At 50.3% G+C, this 22,131-nt stretch overlaps 2 protein-coding genes across 3 annotated transcripts; one reads left to right on the top strand and one right to left on the bottom strand.

Annotated features, from left to right (window-relative positions):
* Positions 1-6,488: 6,488 nt before the first annotated feature.
* Positions 6,489-9,040, top strand: LOC133343221 (homeobox protein ceh-30-like). 2 transcript variants are annotated; one of them, XM_061552659.1, is made up of 3 exons: positions 6,489-6,762; positions 7,930-8,231; positions 8,747-9,040. In XM_061552659.1, the coding sequence occupies exons 1-3, from the start codon at positions 6,504-6,506 to the stop codon at positions 8,957-8,959; spliced, it is 774 nt and encodes a 257-aa protein (XP_061408643.1). In that variant the 5' UTR covers positions 6,489-6,503; the 3' UTR covers positions 8,960-9,040. The 2 variants fall into 2 exon arrangements, with proteins under 2 accessions (XP_061408643.1, XP_061408644.1); XM_061552660.1 differs by having other exon boundaries at positions 7,933-8,231.
* Positions 9,041-19,473: 10,433 nt separating this feature from the next.
* Positions 19,474-21,808, bottom strand: LOC133343222 (NK1 transcription factor-related protein 1-like). Its single transcript, XM_061552661.1, is given in 5 exon segments — positions 19,474-19,888; positions 19,890-19,913; positions 20,717-20,912; positions 20,914-21,025; positions 21,510-21,808. Coding segments are annotated over 5 exon segments (801 nt in total). The 5' UTR covers positions 21,790-21,808; the 3' UTR covers positions 19,474-19,699.
* Between the last annotated feature and the right edge of the window lie 323 nt (positions 21,809-22,131).

Raw genomic sequence — 22,131 nt, forward strand, 5'->3', positions numbered from 1 at the left:
TATCCGCCTGTTTAAATGAGCACAGATGGATAGCCCACGTTCCTATGGCGGGATCCAGTCTATCAATAGGACGAACTGTGTATTTTAAGGGCACCGGGAGAGCCCACAACGAAATCGACTTCTCTACGTGCCAGGAGTATAAGCACGAGTTTTGAGAATTTTTAAATCGAGCATAAAATTACCTCAGAGTTCGGTCCATTTAGACTACGGGCCTCTAACACCATTTGTTTTACGGGCCTTTATCCTGCTGATGAGACACAGATCACTCTAAACCAAATATGTTTATCGAGAAGGACTTTCAGCTGATCGACTCACACGTGATATTTGTTGGTAGTGAAACAGACCCGTTTGAATGTTCTATTAAACTTTACTTTGTCCGTGCATCATCATTATTGTGGCGCGTTCATTTAAGACTTGGCTATTATGGGTTGTTGTTGTTGTTATTATTATGGTTGACCTATTGCAGCGAAGTCAATAAAACTATCATGGAGACGAAACAAGATTACCACAATGCAGCTCTTCAAGAACTCAATCGCCCCTAACCCTGCCAATGATTGTCCCCTTAACGATGACGACTTATGAATGTTTACGATTTGCGTTAACAACCCACAATTTATCCCCGCATAGGAACACCAGGTGCTGTGATCTCGGAGATTGAGAGGCGGGTGGCAGATGGCAATACAGCAATGGATTGTTGAATGCATCTGTACGGAGCACTGAAAATGTACCGCCTCGGATGCATTGCCGGGATTCTGTCTGCACGCTCTCCCGTCTCCTCCTCCACACACACGCGAGACGCAATCCGCTCTTTCATGGTTTTGGCCAAACATCCAAAATGCATCAGGGCCCTCCTGATAAAAGATTATAGCGAGGCCTCGTGGACGATTTGCCTGTGTGCGCATCATTGGCATTAGGTCGTCTGGCTCGTTGACGATGCTTATCACTGGACTGTCCCCCCCCCACCCATCTCCCCCCCCCCCCACCACCCTCAGCCCAGCCCGTTCCGTCTCCCCGCTGCGTGGCGCCCGTCTCCCAGTGGGGACTCAACACCCCATCCCCTCGGCCCCCACCCTCGGGCCCCTCCGTCTCTCCCACGGCCCTGGCTCTGAGCTGGCGGTGACGGGGGGGGGGAGTTGTGTGGGGTGGGAGGGGGGAGTGTTGGAAGGTTCCTCGGCTCCTTCAAAGTGGGGAGGGGGCGGGAGGCTATTTGCTTAACATTACGCGGCCATTAGGCGGAGAATGCGCGGAGGAGAGTTTGACTGTTCACGCTGCGCCCCGCGGGCCTAATGATGCCGCCCCCCCCCATTCCTCCCCACCAACTCCTCCCCGCCAACTGTAATCGGGACTCAAGGACTTGGAGCGTCGTGCACTCCCACGGACACCACTTCTCCTCCTCCACACGCAGCCCAAACAAAGACAAAGATCCCCCGTACAGCCTGAACAGACTGTTGGGACAAGTGGTGTTAGCCAGTAGCACCTATGAAGGTCGGCACGGCAACACGATAGGGTGGGTGGCCAGCGCCATACCCGGCCGCCTTTGTCTCCCCAGTGGCGATGTTTTTACGCACCGCACTTGGTACTCATTTGAGGCTGAGTCGACCTAGGGGAGGCCCAGGACCGGTTCAGATAACCGTCACCGGTGTTGGCCGTGAGTGAGAATCGAACTCGGGTCGCCAGGTTCGTAGCGCAGCGCGCTAACCGCTACACTACCGCTCCCCACACACACAGACATATCGCCCACCCTATATACCCGGCGACGGCTCACATCAGTGGCGAGTTTTATATGAATCAATCACAGGCCATCTCCCCCGTTCACCAGCCCCTACTGACCAGCGTGGGGAAGTATGGTAAAATAATCCCCAACAAACCGGACTGCAGTGACGAAGTCTTCAACAGAGAAGGCTGTAAACTCATGTTTAATTGTTTTAATAATTCCACAATTACACTGTTGTTTTTAAACGTAACTACTGATCGATACAGTTCCCCTTAAAACGTGCTGACGCACCTCCACCTATTTGTATCGTGAGCATAATCATCTATATTCGATGTATAGGGGCGCCACGCTGGCGAGATGTTAACCAAGGCCGTAGCCATGGAGTCAACATTGGGGGGGACCAAATCTTCCAGGGGGTCTGGGCCCCCCCCCCAAAAAAAATCTAAATTTGAAAACTAATTTCCTACCATTTCCTGCCTAAAATATTTTTAAAATTCACGCACACATAGGGTGGACTTTTTTTTACAATAATGTCTAATAGTTGTGTAATACATTGCTGTTTTCATTATTTACCTTTTCTTGTTTCATTGTATGTAAGGGCAGAGATTATGGATTAATAAAGTACAACCATAACCACAATCATATAAACAGTAATCTATTTTATAGCAATATATTGCTATATATTATAATTACGGCCTTGATGTTAACTACCTCGCCTGGTATGCTTGGAGGTTGTGGGTTCGATCCCGACCCTGACGCCTGCTGCTGAATATTTGGAGTTTGCATGTCTCTCCGCGTGGTCGCGTGGATTTTTCTCTGTGTCTTCCGCTGTTTTCTCCCTCCAAATTTTAGAATCGACATCACGCGTTTAAAGTATTTGGGCTGATTTAAATGTCCACTCGATAAGCCACTTTGTTGAGCTATCAATTGTTGCCAGTTCGCGTCTGAAAAAAGTGTGAAATAGCTCAGTGGGCCTTACCTGGTAAAATAACACTGGTCAACACACTTTTTTTGGCATAAGGTATTCCAACGGTTTTAAGGTAATTTTGGGGTGCTGATTCCAAATCTGGCATCAGTTTTTATCTATCACATCAGGTTTGTGAGATATCAAATATTGCATTTTCAATCAAAACTGCAGAAGAAAAATATTAAATAAATGTGGATATCTACATAAAATGATATTATAAACACACTATCCTAAAAATACAGCACCATATTTTAACACTAAATCAGTCACTGACTCGCAACAACTTGCAATCATAAGTGACAAGAGTTAATTTCGGGTAAAATCAATGAAAATGGGGTATGCCGATAGCATAAAAATTATGTGACAGAGCAAATCTGAGATCAGACTTAGAATCAGCACCCTGAAATTAGTCTAAAACAGCTGCAAAAGTCCAGGCCAGAAAAAAAATGTTTTTTTTTGTTGACTAGTGCAATCAATGAATCAGTGAAATTTTGCTTCCCATGCCCAATTTACAAAATCAAATAAATTATTAATCCCCCAAGGCGGAGGGAGATGGAGCAAGGAGGGGGGGGGGGAGGCACCAGAGCAGTGGAGTGGCGAGCTGGTGGGGCGTCGGGGGGGGGAGGTAAGTTCTCAAAACTCCTCCCGATCACCTCCGGTTCTCTTCCCCATCACCCCACCTCCCACCACCGCCCATCCCCTTACTGCCCCCTCCCCCATCCCTCCCAGCAGGCCGTCTTTCTCTGCCCGAGGTTAAGAGGCTGCCGCTGCTGCTGCTGCTTTATGGGAGTCATTGGGTTTATTTGTCTCCTCTCCATGAACATGAAAGGAGAGAGGCGCTCTCCTATTAAGCGAGCCGGGACAATGGTGGGTTAAACGCTCGCAGCAAATAGGCGGTAGTGTCATCGTCAATAACAATAATTTGCTGCCTCTTTGGCAATCCACTGCTGGATGAAAGGCTCCTTCTTCTCTCTCTCTCTGCCGACGCGGGCGTTGTCCGGCCACACTTCACCACGCTGGTTTCGTGCGGGTTGCTGCTGAAAAGTGTATCGGTAGATCCAGGAACGATTCAAGATTAATTTGCCCACTAATGCTAGCCGTGGCCCGGAATTGAACTCGGGTAAGCCGGATTCATTGCGCCGTGCGATAACCACTGTGCCACCGCTCGTGCACTACGTTACATAAACCACTCGTGTAAGTTTGTTTAAAAAAAAAAGTATAGCTTTAAAAACTCGGCAACAAATGAACTATAACAATCCACGTCGTTAAATTCACTGACGTTTAATCTGCCTTGAGCTGTGATGATTGTCGTCTGCAGCGGGGATGTCGCGACTTTCTCAAGCACGCAGCCCTGGGAATCGCACCTGTGACAATGGACAATGCGTGGCGAGTGGGCGGTGGGTGTGACAATGGGTGGGTGAGTGACTCAGTGAGTGGGTGAGTGTATCAGTGGGCGGGTGAGTGAGTGACGGGGTGAGTGTATCAGTGGGCGGGTGAGTGAGTGACTGGGTAAGTGTATCAGTGGGCGGGTGAGTGAGTGACTGGGTGAGTGTATCAGTGGGCGGGTGAGTGAGTGACTGGGTGAGTGTAACAATGGGTGGGTGAGTGTGTGTGACTCAGTGAGTGGGTCAGGATATCAGTGGGCGGGTGAGTGAGTGACTGAGTGAGTGTGTCAGTGGGTGGGTGAGTGTGTGACTGGGTGAGTGAGTATGTGGGTTTCTGAGTGAGTAGGCAAATTTGCGAATGGCTGTGTCAGTGGGTATATGGGTGACTGAGTGGGTGTCGGTATGGGTGAGCGGGTGAGCGATTGGGGGGATGTGAGTGGGTATGTTCGTAAGTGCGTGAATTGGTGAATGAGTGTGTGAGTGGGTGTTTGAGTAAGTGGATGATTCAATTGAATTGGACAGCTATAGCGGCTGCATGAAAGTAGTCACAGAAAAAAGAAGTTGCCAAACTGTGTTCCAATTAACGAGCGCTACCCACGAGGCAATTGCATGTATGTAGGTAGGTGGATCTGTGGCACAGTGGATCTGTGACATTGTGATAATTGAACCGTTCCTGGGTCATATCCCCCGTTCACCAACCCGCACTGACCAGCATGTTGAAGTGTGGTTAAACAACTCCCCAAATGATCGAGACAGACCTTCATCCAGCAGTGGATTGACAAAGGACTCTACACGTGTATGTGATGTATGAACCGTATTGGGATGTCTTTGGCACATCCCGACACGGATCTGTTGGGGCAAGTGCTGTTGGCGAGGACCTATGGAGGCCGGCACGGCACAGATCCGATGTTTACACACCGCACGTGGTACTCGTTTGAAGGCTGCGTAAACCTAGGGGAGGCCCAGTACCAGTTCAGATAATCGTCACCGATGTTGTCCATCAGCGGGGATAAAACTCGGGTCGCCCGCTTCGAAGCGCAGTGTGCTAATCAGTACACTACCGCTCTCCACGAATATGAATATACGCACGCGCGCAGCTATAACCGCACAAACGCAGACACACGCACATACGTAGAGCACACACACACGGGTGCATACAGACGTCCATACAAAGACACAGATTCCCCCGTATAGCCTTAGCAGACTGTTGGCCCAAGTGCTGTTAGCGAGCACGCACGCACACGCACGCACGCGCACGCACGCACACACGCACGCACGCATGCACGCACGCACGCACACACGCACGCACATACGCACGCACGATCACGTACACACACGCACGTACACACACGCACGCGCGCGCACGCACGCGCACGCACACACGCACGCGCACGTACACACACGCACGCACATACGCACACACGCACGCACATACGCACGCACGCTCCCGTACACGCACGCACACACGCACGCACATACGCACACACGCACGCACATACGCACGCACGCTCCCGTACACGCACGCTCACGTACACGCACGCTCACGTACACGCACGCACGCACATACGCACGCACGCTCCCGTACACGCACGCTCACGTACACGCACGCACGCACACACGCACGCACGCACACGCTCCCAACGCTCCCAACACCGCGTCCGTCTTGTGGCCGCGAGTCCCGTGCCTGGGAGATTGTTTACGGCGCGTGTTGACAGCCCTCACATTTCACACGTCTACCGAGTCGCGAGTTCCTCTGCGAAGAGGGAGGGAGTGGCGGAGAGAGGAGGGGAGGGAAGGATGAACGAGGGGGGATGTGGAGAGGGAGGAGGGGGGTGGGGGAGGGGAGGGGTGGAGGACGTACGGAGGGAGTGAAGGAATGGTGGGGAGTTGTGAAGGGAGGGGATGAAACGGAGGTGATTGAGGAAATCGTGGATTGGGAGAGGGAGGGAAGGAAGGGATGGCGGGGAGGGAGGGAAGACAGGTGGACGTTAGTAAGAGATTGAATGAATAGAGAGGATGGAGTGAATGAGTGAGAGAGGGAGGGTAGAGGGGATGGAGGGACGGTGTATACGTCGGCTATGGACGAGCCGGAGTTAACGGAGAGGTTGTAGGGAAGGATTGAGTGAATGAGGGAGGGAAGGATGAATCAAGGGATGGAGGGGGAGGGAGAGGGGAGGGAGGACCCCCACCGCCCCGCCCCCCACAGACGCGGCGGCGCCACAACTTCGCGGCGTCGCCGCTCGGAAGTCGCTCGCTCCCCGAGTCGCTCAAATCGCCGCGCCAGACATCGGCGAGCGCCCTTTGATCCCTTGGGGCGCAATGACTTCATAATTAACCGCCCACCGCAAACAGCCGGGCTGTCCGCGACCCCCTTTATAAGGTCCCCCGCCTCCCCAGCCGGGTCCCAGCAGACAGCAGCGCGCACCGCCGCAGCACCATGACGAAGAGCATGTTCTCCTCGGTGGAGTGGCTGGCGGGCCTCAGCTGTGGAGAGATGGAGACGACGGTGGCTGGGGAGCTGTCGTCATCCGCTTCCTTCTTGTCATCACCGTCACCGTCGTCGTCTTACTATTCATTATCATCTTCGTCGTCGCCGTCAACATTCTTCATCTCGTCGCAGTCATCGTTGGACGAACAGCGACGCGCAGGATCGACCTCGCCTGACTGTCGTCCCAACTCGTGCCCCAGCAGCCCAGGTGAGATGGACAACTCGCGCGTAGATCATCGTCATTCATTCTTCGCTCACGTTGTTGTCTCGAGGATGGTCGGTGGCAATTGCTGAACCTACTTCGATGACATTCAAGGCGGGAGCGCACTGAGCTGTGGGTCTTTCTAGATTTGAAGTTTACGTGACTGCAGGGAAAACCACAGCAAGAAAAATATGTTTTGCTGTGGTTTTCCCACCTGATGATGATTGCTTGTGTTGCAATCGAAAGGTTGTGATTTAATTTATTTTAATTTATATCTACGTGACTTTACCGAAAGAACTAAAGACTGTGGGTCTCTGTCGGGTTCTCACCTCCACGAGTCTCAAGACTTATTTTAAGGAGGGTCCTGCATTGTTTCACCAACTTTCAGTTTTACTTGGACATTCTATTTTACATGTAAGAGTTTTTTCTTCGTGTCAGATTTAAAGCCGAGTTGCCCGGAAGAAAACAACCTCCACCACGCTTACAAAAATATCAGCTGTTACAGACGGATTCACGAACCCCCTGGCATTAACGCCATCTGACAAACAGCTGTAAATCATTGTTTCATCCGCTACGACCAATACAATAAATCTGAATATAATTAAGGACAGCCTATTCTCACCAAATTGCAAACCATCAATCATCTCTCGTGATCAAACCGGTTCACCGGCACGACTCTCTGCAACCCATCCAGCATCTTCACACTTGATGATGCATCACACTTGATGATGCACCACACTTGATGATGCACCACACTTGATGATGCACCACACTTGATGATGCACCACACTTGATGATGCTGGGCGCAATCTCCAGCCAAACGTGGAATTGCATTGTCATCGTGTTGCTCGATTTTCAACGCAACCGGTTTCGCTGAAATTCGGGATCAGTCGGTACATTTGCCCACGTGACGACTTTCCTTGTTCTTTTTGTGTCGGGTGGTGGAGGGCGGATGGTTCGTCATTTGACATAACACCAACGCACGATCGAACGCAAACAGACACGCAACCATGAGTGATCCGCTGTGGAGTCTCGTGTCAAGTTGTGGGGGTCCGTTCACCCGGTAACGGGAGCTGCACTCACGCACGTGAGTGGCGAGTGCGCGTCTCGCGCGCCACGTGGATTTGTCGCGACTCCCAACTTCATCTCCATCTCCACCCTCCCTTCCCGCAGCAGGTTCCCAGCACTCGAGCAGAAGCAGTAGCCCCGCGCCCTGCAGCAGCAGCAGCGGCAGTAGCCCCGCAGCAGCAGCAGCTACAAGCGGTGGCGTCACGGATGAAGAGGAGGAGGTGGAGGAGGAGGGAGACGCGCCGCGCCACGGACCGCGCCGCGCCGCCGGCTTCTGTCGCCGCGCGCGCACCGCGTTCAGCAGCGCGCAGCTCGCGGAGCTCGAGAGCAGCTTCCGCCGCAGGAGATACCTGAGCGTGGCGGAGCGCGGGGAGCTGGGCCGCCAGCTCGGCATGAGCGACCTGCAGGTGAGGAGGCGGGCACGCGTCATCGCTGTCATTATCGTCACGACTTTGTACAGTCCACGTGGTAGCAGCACGTGAGCAGTGCATCATCTCTGCACGATGAGTTACCGTCGGGCCACTCACCCCGGGGGGATGCGGACAGACGGACAGGGCAAAATGCGTGTCTACAACTTTAATTGGAAAGAGAGGCTGTATATGGAATGTACACCCAGTCTCCACTGTTGTGCCGTTCGTGGGGGTAGTTTGACCATACTTCACCACGCCGCTGGTCAGTGCGGTTTGGTGAAAGGAGAGCACCAAGAATCGGAAGGGATATCACCCTCCAATATGTTAGCCGTGGTCAGGAATCAAACTCAGGTTGCCGAATTCGTAGCGCAGTGCGCTCGCTCACCACTGCCCCACCACTGCCCCCCCTCCCCCCATCAAGACACAACAATTAAACAACACAAATCATATTTAGCATGGTGGCAGTGACCCTGAAAACAATAATCTAATGATGTGCCCCCGCCCCTCTGCAGGTGAAGACCTGGTTCCAGAACCGGCGCATGAAGCAGAAGCGCGAGGAGTTGGGGGCGCGGGGTGGGGGCGCGTTCCCCCACGTTCCCCCGCTGTTCCCCCTCGCCCCGCCCCTCGCTTCGTGGTTGACGCCGCTGGGGGCTCTGGCCCCGCCCCTCTCCGCACCCCCCGCGTTCTCGGCCCCGCCCTGCTGCCCGTACCTGCTCCTCTACTAGGAGCCCGACTCGGACCAAAGTGCCGGGGTCAAAAGGGCAGCAATGGGAGCAGAACCCAAGATCGGACAGCGTTGCTGCTGCTGCTGCTGCTGCCCTCTGTGGTGCGATATACGGAGATGGGGGGGAGGGTGAAGGGATACGCGGAGGGAGATGGAGGGAGATGGAGGAAGAGAGGCAACGAAATGTTGAGTGGGACAACGAGGGAGATAGGGAAGAGTTGTTGACCCGCCAGCCCTAGCCATGGCCCTGGGTAGCCGCTGCTCCGCTGGCGGCGTCTGTGTGTCTGGAGACGGAGTTCGCGGCTTCCTCCTCCACGCGAACTGATCCTTCGTGTCGCACGCCACTCCACAAGCATCGCGCGTGGTGCGCCAAAGCGTGGGTAATTCCCCGGCTCTCCCAAGAACGTCTGGCCAGCGTGGAAGAGCAGGCCAAGCACGCCCTATGGCTCCACGTTGGTGGAAACCCTATCCGCCAGCAGGAGTGTGAGCGGGCCATTACTGAGCTGCACCTTAATATTAATTCTGTCTCTTTGGATGTACTTGGCGTGATGGAAGGAGGTTTGTGTTACAATCATTTCGGAAATCGTGCAATATCGGCGAGGTTCTTCTTTCGTGTGGCTGCTGATGTAGATGCAGAGCTACTGACTGCAATCTCACGTTCAGGTGGTCGAGCCAGACAACCGCGTCAGAAGTAAACGGAGTGTACTCGCTGTGATGTCCCCTCCGTTATTGTGGATCGGGGCATTGCGGCGTTATACGTGGTACGGTCTGTTCTGTATGACCACAGTACTGGAGAGTTTTTTAATTGCCTATTTGTGCATCAGGTATCCGCATCTGCTGCTGCCATGCTTTGTGCGGTGGGTGATGCGGTTTAGGGGTGGACCATGGAGTTTCGTGGAAGATCAAACCGCGTCAGGAGCCAGCGGAGTGTATATCGCTGTGATTTCTCCGCCGTATTTGGGATCAGGGGCATTGCGTCGTTGTGCGTTGTTAGGGTCCCGTTCTGGATGACCACGGTCGGCGAGGTTAATTGTCTATCGACGGGGTCACGCAGTGACCTTTCAACGTGGTGGGATCTGGCGGGGTCAGACTGTGGCCCCCTTCCTTTCTCCCGACTCACTTTCACTGAAATAGCCACGGATGTTTTTAAATCCGTACACAATAAATAATATGTAGGCTACAACTGTTTACTGTAATTATATTATTTTTCGTTGCGTCGTGTATTGGGTTTTAAGGAAGACAGTTTCACAGTGACAGTATTAATAAATAAAAAGATGTCAAGGTTACAATACTCACAATTAAGTTATCATGCGTCTTGCTTTAATACCGACCCCAAAGCGGGGGGGGGGGGGGGGGGGAGAGGGTGTCGCTCAACTTTATGCTGCTCTGTTGATACGGTAGCCAGATGCGTTCATCCGTTAGTCGGGCTTGGTGCACGGTGGACCACAGGTTAATTTGAATGAGTAAATGTTTTTAATTATTTTCTTAACATGTTGTTACTTGTTTATCTGTTGATCCAGGGCGCCCGTGTGGCTGACTTGGCCCCTGTGCGTCGCATCACGTTGCGTTACCCCCCCCCCCCATATTTGGCTATCGACTTCTCGCAGCAGTTTCGATTTAAGCTTGCAGCAGTTTGATGATGTTCGCGCAAGTGCAGTATTCTGTATTTACATTTGTTTCGTTTGTTGTGTTCCCGTTGTTTACGTTTTTGTTTGTAAATTATAATGCACGGGTCGCCTCCGACCCCACGTGAATTTTCTTATTTGGTAATTATTATAATTTTTATTTTTACATCGTGTGTGTGTGTTTTTTTATATACAACAGAATTGGATTTTGTTTCGTGAAAACTGATGTTGAAACCTGCTTTTGGCGAACTTTGTTTCAATATTGATTTGAAGCTTTCGTGACTGCAGGAATTTATACTCTTTGGTTCTTTCGGTAAAGTCACGTAGGTAGAAAAAGATAAGAAAACAAAAAATAACATATCAGCCCCTGCTGGTTCAGCAGTTCCACTGCTGGATTATTTTTTCCGCCTGCGGACGACCGCTTGTGTTGCGATCGAAACGTCGTGATTTATTATGTTTTGTTTTATTTTATTTTTCTACCTACGTGACTTTACCGAAATAACCAAAGAGTATGTTTGTTTCAATATTCTGGGTTGTGACCTTTTATACACCACCCACACTCCCTCTCCACCACGGTTTGATTTGTCACGCACGGTAAATATTGTGTGCGGGTTGAGTTAAAAATGTATTCGATTTCTTTAACAATCAGCAATGAACGCGAAGTTTGAATCTCGGGACGGAGAAGCGGGTGAAACGAACAGCAGACTTCACGAGGGAGCCTGCATATTTATTTTACACGTGGTTTACAATTTAATCAAGACTCGGTCTTGGGCCCTCCCCTAGGTCGACTCCGCCTTAAATTAGTACCTGGTGCGATATGTAAATATCGCCACTGGGGAGACAAAGGCGGTCGGGCGTGGTGCTCACTAACAGCAATTGCCCCAGAAATCTGCAAGGCTGTGCGGGAGAACTTTGTCTTTAAATTTATGTACAGGGTGGCCCAGAGTAAAGACTCATGAGGTTATTTTATTTATTTTAACCCTGGCAGTAAAACATTTTCATTGCTTATCCTTTAAGTTAATATTTTATCTATTATTAATATACTGTTCTTCTTCCTGTGGGGTTACCACAAATCCGTCCTTTACATAACTCGACCAAGAACCCTGAATAAATTGAGCAAAACATAGTTGATTCATTTTCAAACATTACACCTGTGACATTTTTGTTAAAGTCCTACATTCGTTTGAAAAGACAATTCATGCACGCATTCATGATGACGGAAGTCATTTTGAGGATGTGTTAACATAAATGAAATAACCCTACCTGTCCTGACATTTGAGCCACCCTCCATATATCGTCAGTTAAATAAGACTGGTGTATGTTTGTGATGCGATTACGATGTTCGGCTTACATACGAACGATCCTGAAATCACAACCCTAAATTCGGAAGACTTTTGTTTTTTATTTATCCGGATGTATAATGCGCTATTAAGAAGGGCAATTGACAGAAGCTTCGCCTACTATACAAATCAAGTTTAATATATTTTCCCTAATCCCTTTTAAGGCCACATTGTTATTGACGAATGTGTTTCATTTTTGGGACATTGTGACGACGTGTAAAAGATCCGGAAATTTAAAAAATGTAAATACATCTGAATTTTTATTCTTGGTTCTTTCGGTAAAGTCACGTAGAAGGGAAATAATAAAATAATAAAAATAAAACAATATAAAATACATCTGAATTTGTCCATAATAACCCAGAATCCGAAATATCTCAACTCGAGATCCATCCTTGGCGTATTTACTTACGCGGAAGGCAGCGGGCTCACACGCGGCGCTATGAACTGGTCGTCCCGAGTTCGATTACAGACCACGGCTAACATCAGCGGTGATTGATATCTGAACTGGTTCAGGGTTCCCCTGCGTTTCACTTCAGTTGAGTAAAAAAAAATAGTTTTAAACCGCATTGACCGTGCAGCGTGGCGGAGATTCGTCTCGCAGTAGATTGACAAAATGTGCTCTATATGTTCTAACAATGCACATTATGTACCTATGTATTCGTAACAATTGAGTTTATGTGCATGCGGTTAGCATTCCGCGTACACCCAACTCCGCAAATAGGAATGTGAGTGGCTCATTTTCAAACTACTTACAGTAAAACCTTGGAGTGCGAGTAACTTGGTCTGTGAGTGTTTTGCAAGACGAGCAAACATTTTAAGTAAATATTTATTTGATAAACGAGCGAGGTCTTGCAATACGAGTAGTACGTGTATACGCTTTGTCTGCCGAGCGTCACGTGATCACAACTGATATACGAGTACTTTGGATGACAAACACGTTTCCGGAACTAATTATGTTCGCAATCCAAGGTTTTACTGTATTTACATTCTACGGTTCCTTTTCATTACAATACATTAAATTAAAGTCACTCAAGATTTGCTCGGTTGCAAGACGCCCCCTGTTTCAAACAATGGTAACGCTCCAATCACGTCGCCCTTATTTGTTGACAATGCGGATGTTATTGACCCCCTTGATGTAAACACAAACATCTTCAAGCTGCAATGATGACTCATTGCGACTCGCTGAGACCCATCGTCTGACATGACCGACTACCCACTCTCACCGGCTTTCTACAAATCGTTACCTGCAGTCGTAATGCAAACAAAAAACATAACTCTGATAATGTATGCACTGTCCAGTATGCACTGTCATATTTTGTCCTTGACAGAGCATACTGGACAGTGCATACATTATCAGAGTTATGTTTTTTTTTGCATTACAACTGCAGGTATTGTGGTCTATGCAAACATGACTCCTTGTAAAAAAAGGTGTCCGTTTTGTTGCCAGATAAAAGGGTAAAAAAACAATTCTCATATTTTTTCTTCTGGCAAATGAGGTTCCAATGGTTTCTACAACTTGTTACGACTCTCCCGTAAACCTGAAACAGGCCAGTGGGCAGAAACGTCGAGATCTCGCCTTCCTCTGGCGGTGACCGTGACAACGGAGGTGTTCTTTACGTGTTAACGTAAATGCAGCATCAATGTGACATTGTGGCAGCCCGGTTTCGGTGAACTTTTTAAAATTTAAATAACGGCCGTTATTTGACGTGAAAAAGACAAGCGAACAGCACCCCACGCTCATTCAAGTAGCGGCGACTGCATTTCATGATGTAGATAGCGTAAAGATGCCTCTGCTGAATGATTTCCGTGATGTATTCAGGGAAACCTCCCCAAGTCTCGAGACTGCTTTCCACGGAGGGTATTTTTCTTCTTCTCTCGCACGGCGGCTGATGTAGACGCAGATCAACGACTGCAATTTCGCATGCAGGTGGTCAGGCACAGATAACCGCGCCAGGAGCAGAGCGGGAAGCGTATCGCTCTGACGTCTCCTTCGTGTTTGTGTATCGGGCATCGCGTCGCTACACGTTCTGGATGACCCGAGTCGCACACTGGAGAGTTTTACATTTTCCATTTGTGCATCAGGTGTCCGCATCTGTCATGATGTGTGCAGTGGATGCGGCTTAGGATGGACCACGACCTTCGTGGAACATCAAACACCCAGGGATCTTCTGCGTTCATGAGGCTCCTACACGGTGATGACTTTCTACACATTTTTTTTTACAGAACGCTGCTTGGGCTGGCTTAGAGTAGGGATTATGGGAACAAGGCCTACTGCCACTAAAGTACACGATACAAATGCTTCCAACAATAATGATCCTATATATATTGTTGTACCCTATGTTGCCTATAACTCTATGTTTATAACAAAACAAAACTTAGGGCAAAAATCAGGCGACAATGATGTGGCGTGCAAAGAATGGTTCCCGGAACGGTCTTCCGGAGTGTTGCGAGTCAACAAGACATATCTGGTCATACACTGCATGGGATCACACCTCCGATTAGCACTGTTGTCGACGTACGGTGCGAAAGAAGTTCAACATTCCTCCATACACCAATTCTTTTTCGGATGCTGCTGCGTTGGCGGTTGCGCACAAGCACAATTGACAACTCGACACGTTCGTCAATAACACCACCGTGATGTCATACGTATGTAATAGGCAACATTCCGGGGAATTACCCATTCTCCCTGCCATGTAAAGAAGGGTTATTGCCCCGCGACGTGTTGAGTTGATGAACGCGTAGAGAGTTTTTTTATTTCCATTATTAATCTGCCGTCGCAGCAGCAACAGCAGCAGCTGCACCATCTACACAATCTCCGTACATCAGCGTCCGCACGCGAATCTCCGCGTGATCCGCCAACCATGGTCTCCAAACTACGACGGCGGATCTCGGGCGTGCGCCAACGCGCCCGGTCTCCCGGAGCGAGGGAGTCGGTGCCGCGAGGGCGAGCGAGGGCCGGACAGCGTAGAGGGGCGTGGGAACATTGCGGCCGCTAATCGTGGAGATTAATCTAATCCCCCCACCCCACGTCCCCCACCCCCCCCACAGACCCCAGAAAATTAACTAAAGGAAGGAGTGACAAATAAATAAATAACACGGCTCGAGTGCAGGCCTCGCTGCGTCCCAGACGGTCGAGGTGTTTTCGGCTGACGAGGTTCTGGCGCCGACAGGCCCCTGCAGCGAGCGTTAACCCCTTCAAAGGGGTCCCTCCCTCCAGCCCGAGCCGTTCCCTCTCCTCCTACCCCCACTCCCCACCACCACCACAGCCGCCCGCCCGCCTCCCTCCCCCCCGCTGAGTTATTTGGCCGTCGTTAGGGGCGTCCATTCACGTGCCTCTGCGGGCAATTAGGCCGCTGCTGATGGTGTTTTGTGCCCGCTCCGTGCGTCTGAATGGGCCGCTTTGCACAGGTTAATTACTGAGCATGGGCGGCGAGTGCACTGCGTTGTGTGGTGGTGGTGGTGGATGTGGGTCTTTTAATTCAAACAGGTATGGAAGGGAAATTGAGATTAGAGCGTCTTGAGTAGTCTACGGTGGTTAACTATACGTTCCATAATTTTTTTTAAACCAGATAATTAAAACGCATGTAGAGCATGTATTGAAGGACAACTGAGATTCGCGTATGCGGTACTTTTTTGGCATGAGAGATCTGGGGGTGATGTAATTGCAGAGGGAAAGGTGATTGCGTTTCGTTAATGTTCATTTTGTTTTTAAGTTATGTTTTGTCAGTGAGATTGCAACTTGGATCCGGTGTAATGACACCCTCCGTGGAAGGTAAATCCGCTTCTTTGGAGCTGCTTTTCTGTGTTCCGATTGTTGTCCTTACCCCGTACCTCAGATTAGCACAGTTGGCGACATACGGCGCGAAAGAAGTTCAACGTACATACACACAACGGATTGCCCCTTGACCATGATGTCACGCGTTACAAATGTCTTGCTGTGTCGAACACATTCGCTCGTCGAGAAGGATCTTCAGACAATCGATTCAGGATCACGCGTGTGCAGGCATGTCCCACGGCAGTTCGCAGCAAGCTTCGTGAGCAAACAGAAGTTTAGATAAAGTCCGTCATTGTGGATTTCAAGCTTTCGTGACTGCAGGAATCCATACTATTTGGTTATTTCGGTAAAGTCACGTAGGTAGAAAGAACCAAAGAGTAATGTCCGTCATAGTATAAACTCAAATTTTATTATCTTAAAACGCATTCGATTAAAAACAATATCCAAAGAGCCACTGTGGTCATCCAGACCACACAATGCATAACGACGCATTGCCCGATACATAGATACAAAGACATCACAGCGACTCACTCCGCTGATCCTGACGCTGTTATTTGGCTTTAACCACTAAAATGGTCAATTGTAGCTGTTGGTCTGCATCTACATCAGCCATACGAAATAAGATTATAGAAACCAAATTATATTTTTGTATTGTTTATACTGACGTCACCTCCCTCCATATCTTACCTCCCAGTCACCTTCATCCACCTCCATCCATCCCGAGCCCCCCGTCCCCCCCAGACATCTTCCTCAATTTCCTTCAACCACCGTCTCTCTGCATCTCCCCCAATCTCTTTCTCTACAATTAAACCTTCCTGTCGCTTAAAAGCTGAAATCGTTGAAGAATCCATTTGGCATCTCATATCACCGTTGAAAACAATAATGTTCCCGGAACAACAATTATGATGACACATCCTTTATATATCCAGAAAGATTCTTGACTTTTTTTTAGACTCTGTTTGAGTCTTTAGCCTCTTTTTTTCCCCAAGACGGTTCCTGCATTAAGAAGTTTGGCCAATTCTATGAATGCGTGTGGGAGGAAACAGGAGCACAGAGAGAACACTCCACCGTGCGTACATGCACCCGGAGGTCATTCTCAATGCTCCACACACACGTAAAATAAAAAAAATCCATCGTTATATTGCCATCCGCTGATCACTTCGGTGTGCAGTATACAGCATCTGTTATTCCCAGGCAGACTTGCATCCTAACGTACAGCTACGTGGAGGCGCCTTGCCTGTTCAATCATCATCTTGGGCATAACGCCCTGAGCAAGTATCGACAGGAAAGCGCAGGCGACAGATAGTATGCATATATGTTGAACTTCTTTCGCACCGTACGCAGCCAGCCGCGCTAATTGCGGAGGTGCGAGTGTCGGAGACTTGGAGGCGCCTTGCCTGATAGTCATCATCTGGGAGCAAAAGCTCTCGGAAATGATTTGACAGACAAAAAGGGGAGACCTCCGATTAGCACTGTTGGCTACGTACGGTGCGAAAGAGGTTCTACAAGTGGAGAGAGTGAGGGCAGGAACGGAGTTCTGAGTGTGGAGTTACTGAAGCCTGCTACCTGCTGTATGGCCGCTGGTGACAGCGTGAGTTGGGTCCCTTTGACGAGTACTAAACACGTGATTTGGTGATGCTGCGTTGGCAGTGGTACACCATAAACTCAAGACTGTACATTTGTCAATAACACTGCAATAATTTAATCATGTATAACACGTGACGTTTCGGGCAACGACTCTACCTCATAGCACATGAAGGGTCATTCCCCGAAGCGTCGCACATTGTAGATGTTTCATTTGAAGGCCACGCGATGTTGTTATATGACGAAAGTTATATACATGCTTTTTATATATTTAACTCACTCCGTCTGTTGTCGTATCCTCAAATCTCAATTTTAACCCACTTCCCAATGTGGTATCGACTGCAAACTTGGTATACTTATGTCATACTGATGACAATACTATATTCTATCATACAAAATATAAAACATTTATTTGAAAACATTATTTTTTATATTTTATGTTTCGGCTTGGGTTTAATTGTCCACGGTAAACTGAAGTTCGCTGTAAGTTACCACGGTTCCTTACGTTATGGCAAGCTTCGGGGCCACTTCCTGGAGTCGTGGAGTTCTCCCATTACTAGTACGCTACATTTCATTAAAGCGTGTTTTAAAAAAAAAGTTTTTTTAAATATATTACTTATTTTAAATGCCGCCTGTGCAAATACACCACATGACAATGCGCGCTCGCAAACCACATTGAGAGCTGTCGCGGAGTAAAGAGAGGTGGCCCATCCAGTGACAGAAAAAATATATATTTATTAAAATACAAATTTCAATTCACATCTTGAAATATAAACGCGCATCATACTCCCTATCGGCAGCGTACCGTACAAATATTATACAATATAAATATGTTATTAAATCGACGTCGCCGTCCAACGTTACAGAGCTCGTGTAACGCGAATAGTGCAATAGAAAACCTCGCCAGGCCAGGTTACAAAGTACACGTGGTCAGCGTAGCTCATAGGCTGGAGCGGTGGCGCAGCGCTTGGCGCACTGCCACGCTGAAACCCCCTCAAACCCAAGTTCGATTCGCGGCCGCGGCTCTCATGACATAATTCAGCGCCGAGTGAAACCTGAGCCGGTCCTGGACCACCACCAAACTACTCAACCCCCCCCCCCCCCACACACCCATCCATCACCAACCGGCATTGTGAAGTAGGGTCGAAGAGTCACGTAGGTATAAGATAAAATATACCACGACGTTTCGATTGCAACACAAGCAATCGTCATCAGGTTGGAAAACTTCAGCAAACATTTTTGTTTCTTGCTGTGGTTTTCCCACCTCGTGATGATGATTGCTTGTGTTGCAATCGAAACGTCGTGATTTATTTTATTTTCTACCTACGTGACTTTACCGAAAGAACCAAAGAGTATGGATTCTCGCAGTCACGAAAGCTTCAAATCTAGATTATGGTCGAAAAATGTAACGAAACCATCCGCACAGCTGACACGGCGTGGGTAGGCCTCCAGCCAACCAACAGTTGAGCAATGGCTCGACCCGGGGGTTGTTTGTCAATCGATGTTGTGAGCTCGTGTTTGATCTGCAAGCCCAGCCCATTGCGCTCTTGGCATCACGTGAATTGACGACGAGGATCCGTTAGGAACTCTCGCAAAGCAGTGCACAGAGATGAAAAAATACTGATCTAGTAGGTACCCCATCCCCCCATCCCACCGCGAACCCCCTTCCCCCCCCCCCCCCCCCCCCCCCCCCGCATATTGCACATTTTTTATGATCCCATCACGATCATCGTCATCTCCAGGGTTGCATCAGCTACCTTGAAGAAGAAACGAAACGGCTCTTCTCCGGCAGCTAACCACCCTGGTTATGTGACCCGGCCTGCCCCACGCAGGAGTTCGCAGCTCCACGAGAAAGCAGACGTTTAAGTTGCGCCTATGTTGGTCGGATTCCTCCACTACAAATACATAAATATCCTGATTCTGGTCGTTATGTCGCTCGAGTGACGTCACGCCACTCATTATTCTTCTACTCCCATTTCACCAGACACCTCCATCGCTCCCGATCTCCTCCACACATCTCCCCTCCCCCCATCTTCATCTCTGTGCATCTCTCCCAATACATTGCCAACTCTTTTCCCGTGTGCCCCCCCCCCCCCCCCCCCCACAATACTGTATTGACATTTACCCCCACCCCCCATTCTCCCTCCCATCTCCTTTGATCTACATCGAAGGATTGCTTCCTGACGTTATTCACGTGCATTGCGGCCTTTGAAATATAGTTTCTTTTTTACCGAATTCAATATAAATGGCTCTTCTTGTTATGTTGGTTGCCGACCCTTGGTCTACATCAATCTACTCCGATCTCAGACAGGCGGCAGCGGCAGCAGCGGCAGCAGCAGCAGCAGCACTGTCCGATCTTGGGTTCTGCTCCCATTGCTGCCCTTTTGACCCCGGCACTTTGGTCCGAGTCCGGGCTCCTAGTAGAGGAGCAGGTACGGGCAGCAGGGCGGGGCCGAGAACGCGGGGGGTGCGGAGAGGGGCGGGGCCAGAGCCCCCAGCGGCGTCAACCACGAGGCGAGGGGCGGGGCGAGGGGGAACAGCGGGGGGGCGTGGGGGAACGCGCCCCCACCCCGCGCCCCCAACTCCTCGCGCTTCTGCTTCATGCGGCCGGTTCTGGAACCAGGTCTTCACCTGCAGAGGGGCGGGGTGGGGGCACATCATTAGATTATTGTTTTCAGGGTCACTGCCACCATGCTAAATATGATTTGTGTTTTGATTTAAAGCTTTCGTGACTGCAGGGATTCATCTTCTTGGTTCTTTCGGTAAAGTCACGTAGAAGGGAAGTAATAAAATAATAAAACATAATTAAATAATTCTCACGACGTTTCGGCTACAACGCAAGCAGCCGTCTTCAGGTGAAGAATGAGACACTGCTAAGCTTGGAGCTTATATATAAGCTTGCGTTGTAGCCGAAACGTCGAGAGAATTATTTTATTATGTTTTATAATTTTTTTTACTTCCTTCTACGTGACTTTACCGAAAGAACCAAGAAGATGATTTGTGTTGTTTAATTGTTGTGTATTGATGGGGGGAGGGGGGCAGTGGTGAGCGAGCGCACTGCGCTACGAATTCGGCAACCTGAGTTTGATTCCTGACCACGACTAACATATTGGAGAGTGATATCCCTTCCGATTCTTGGTGCTCTCCTTTCACCAAACCGCACTGACCAGCGGCGTGGTGAAGTATGGTCAAACTACCCCCATGACTGGCACAACAGTGGAGACTGGGTGTACATTCCATATACAGCCTCGCTTTCCAATTAAAGTTGTAGACACGCATTTTGCCCTGTCCGTCTGTCCGCATCCCCCCGGGGTGAGCGGCACGATGGTAACTCATCGTGCAGAGATGATGCACTGCTAACGTGCTGCTACCACGTGGACTGTAGCGAAGTCGTGACGATGACGACAAGCGATGACGCGTGCCCGCCTCCTCACCTGCAGGTCGCTCATGCCGAGCTGGCGGCCCAGCTCCCCGCGCTCCGCCACGCTCAGGTATCTCCTGCGGCGGAAGCTGCTCTCGAGCTCCGCGAGCTGCGCGCTGCTGAACGCGGTGCGCGCGCGACGGCAGAAGCCGGCGGCGCGGCGCGGTCCGTGGCGCGGCGCGTCTCCCTCCTCCTCCGCCTCCTCATCCATCCGTGACGCCACCGCTTGTAGCTGCTGCTGCTGCGGGGCTACTGCCGCTGCTGTTGCTGCTGCTACTGCAGGGCGCGGGGCTACTGCTTCTGCTCGAGTGCTGGGAACCTGCTGCGGGAAGGGAGGGTGGAGATGGAGATGAAGTTGGGAGTCGCGACAAATCCACGTGGCGCGCGAGACGCGCACTCGCCACTCACGTGCGCGAGATGCAGCTCCCGTTGCCGGGTGAAGGGACCCCCACAACTTGACACGAGACTCCACAGCGTGGTTGTGACAGGGCAGTGCAGCAAGTAGACGCGTCTGCACAGCGGACATGTGTGTACGCGCAATGGGGTGTACTCCGGGTAGTCGGGTTTAAATCCCAAACGAAGCAAAACTGAAATTTGGCCAAACGTCCCGACAATACAGGACCCTCCTTAAAATAAGTATTGAGACTCGGGGAGGTGAGAGACCAACGAAGGCGGCCCACACGCTCAGTGCGCTCTCGCTTGAATGTCATCGAAGTAGGTTCAACAATTTCCACCGACCATCCTCGAGACAACAACGTGAGCGAAGAATGAATGACGATGATCCACGCGCGAGTTGTCCATCTCACCTGGGCTGCTGGGGCACGAGTTGGGACGACAGTCAGGCGAGGTCGATCCTGCGCGTCGCTGTTCGTCCAACGATGACTGCGACGAGATGAAGAATGATGACGGCGACGACGAAGATGATGATAAGGAATAGTAAGACGACGACGGTGATGGTGATGACAAGAAGGAAGCGGATGGCGACAGCTCCCCAGCCACCGCCGTCGTCTCCACCGCTCCCCGCTCCACCTCTCCACAGCTGATGCCCGCCAGCCACTCCACCGAGGAGAACATGCTCTTCGTCATGGTAGCAGACAGATCCTCGCCGCTTGCAGGATAGCGAATGAGCCGGCTCCCGTGTGCAACAGGGGCTCATGTACCCTTCAGGGGCGTGGGGTGGAGGAGGTGGGGGAGGGGGTGTCGGCTCTCGTGGAAAGGGGTGAGGCGCGGTTTAAGGGAAGGTGGTGGTGGTGGGGGGTATTGCAGACAAGGTGGGGGCAGCACGTTAGATTAGCGTATAATTAATCGGCTCGGATCAAAAGAAATTTGCCGGTAGGCTGATACCGACTGATTGTCAATTTCCCATCGCCTCTCAATGAATGCACGGCGCCGTAGAGTCTGGGAGGGAGGGAGGTGGGGGAGAGCCGG

The sequence above is a fragment of the Lethenteron reissneri genome, chromosome 17, assembly GCF_015708825.2.
Source record: "Lethenteron reissneri isolate LAM-NWPU_2019-01 chromosome 17, ASM1570882v1, whole genome shotgun sequence".
Classification (NCBI taxonomy): Eukaryota; Metazoa; Chordata; class Hyperoartia; order Petromyzontiformes; family Petromyzontidae; genus Lethenteron; species Lethenteron reissneri.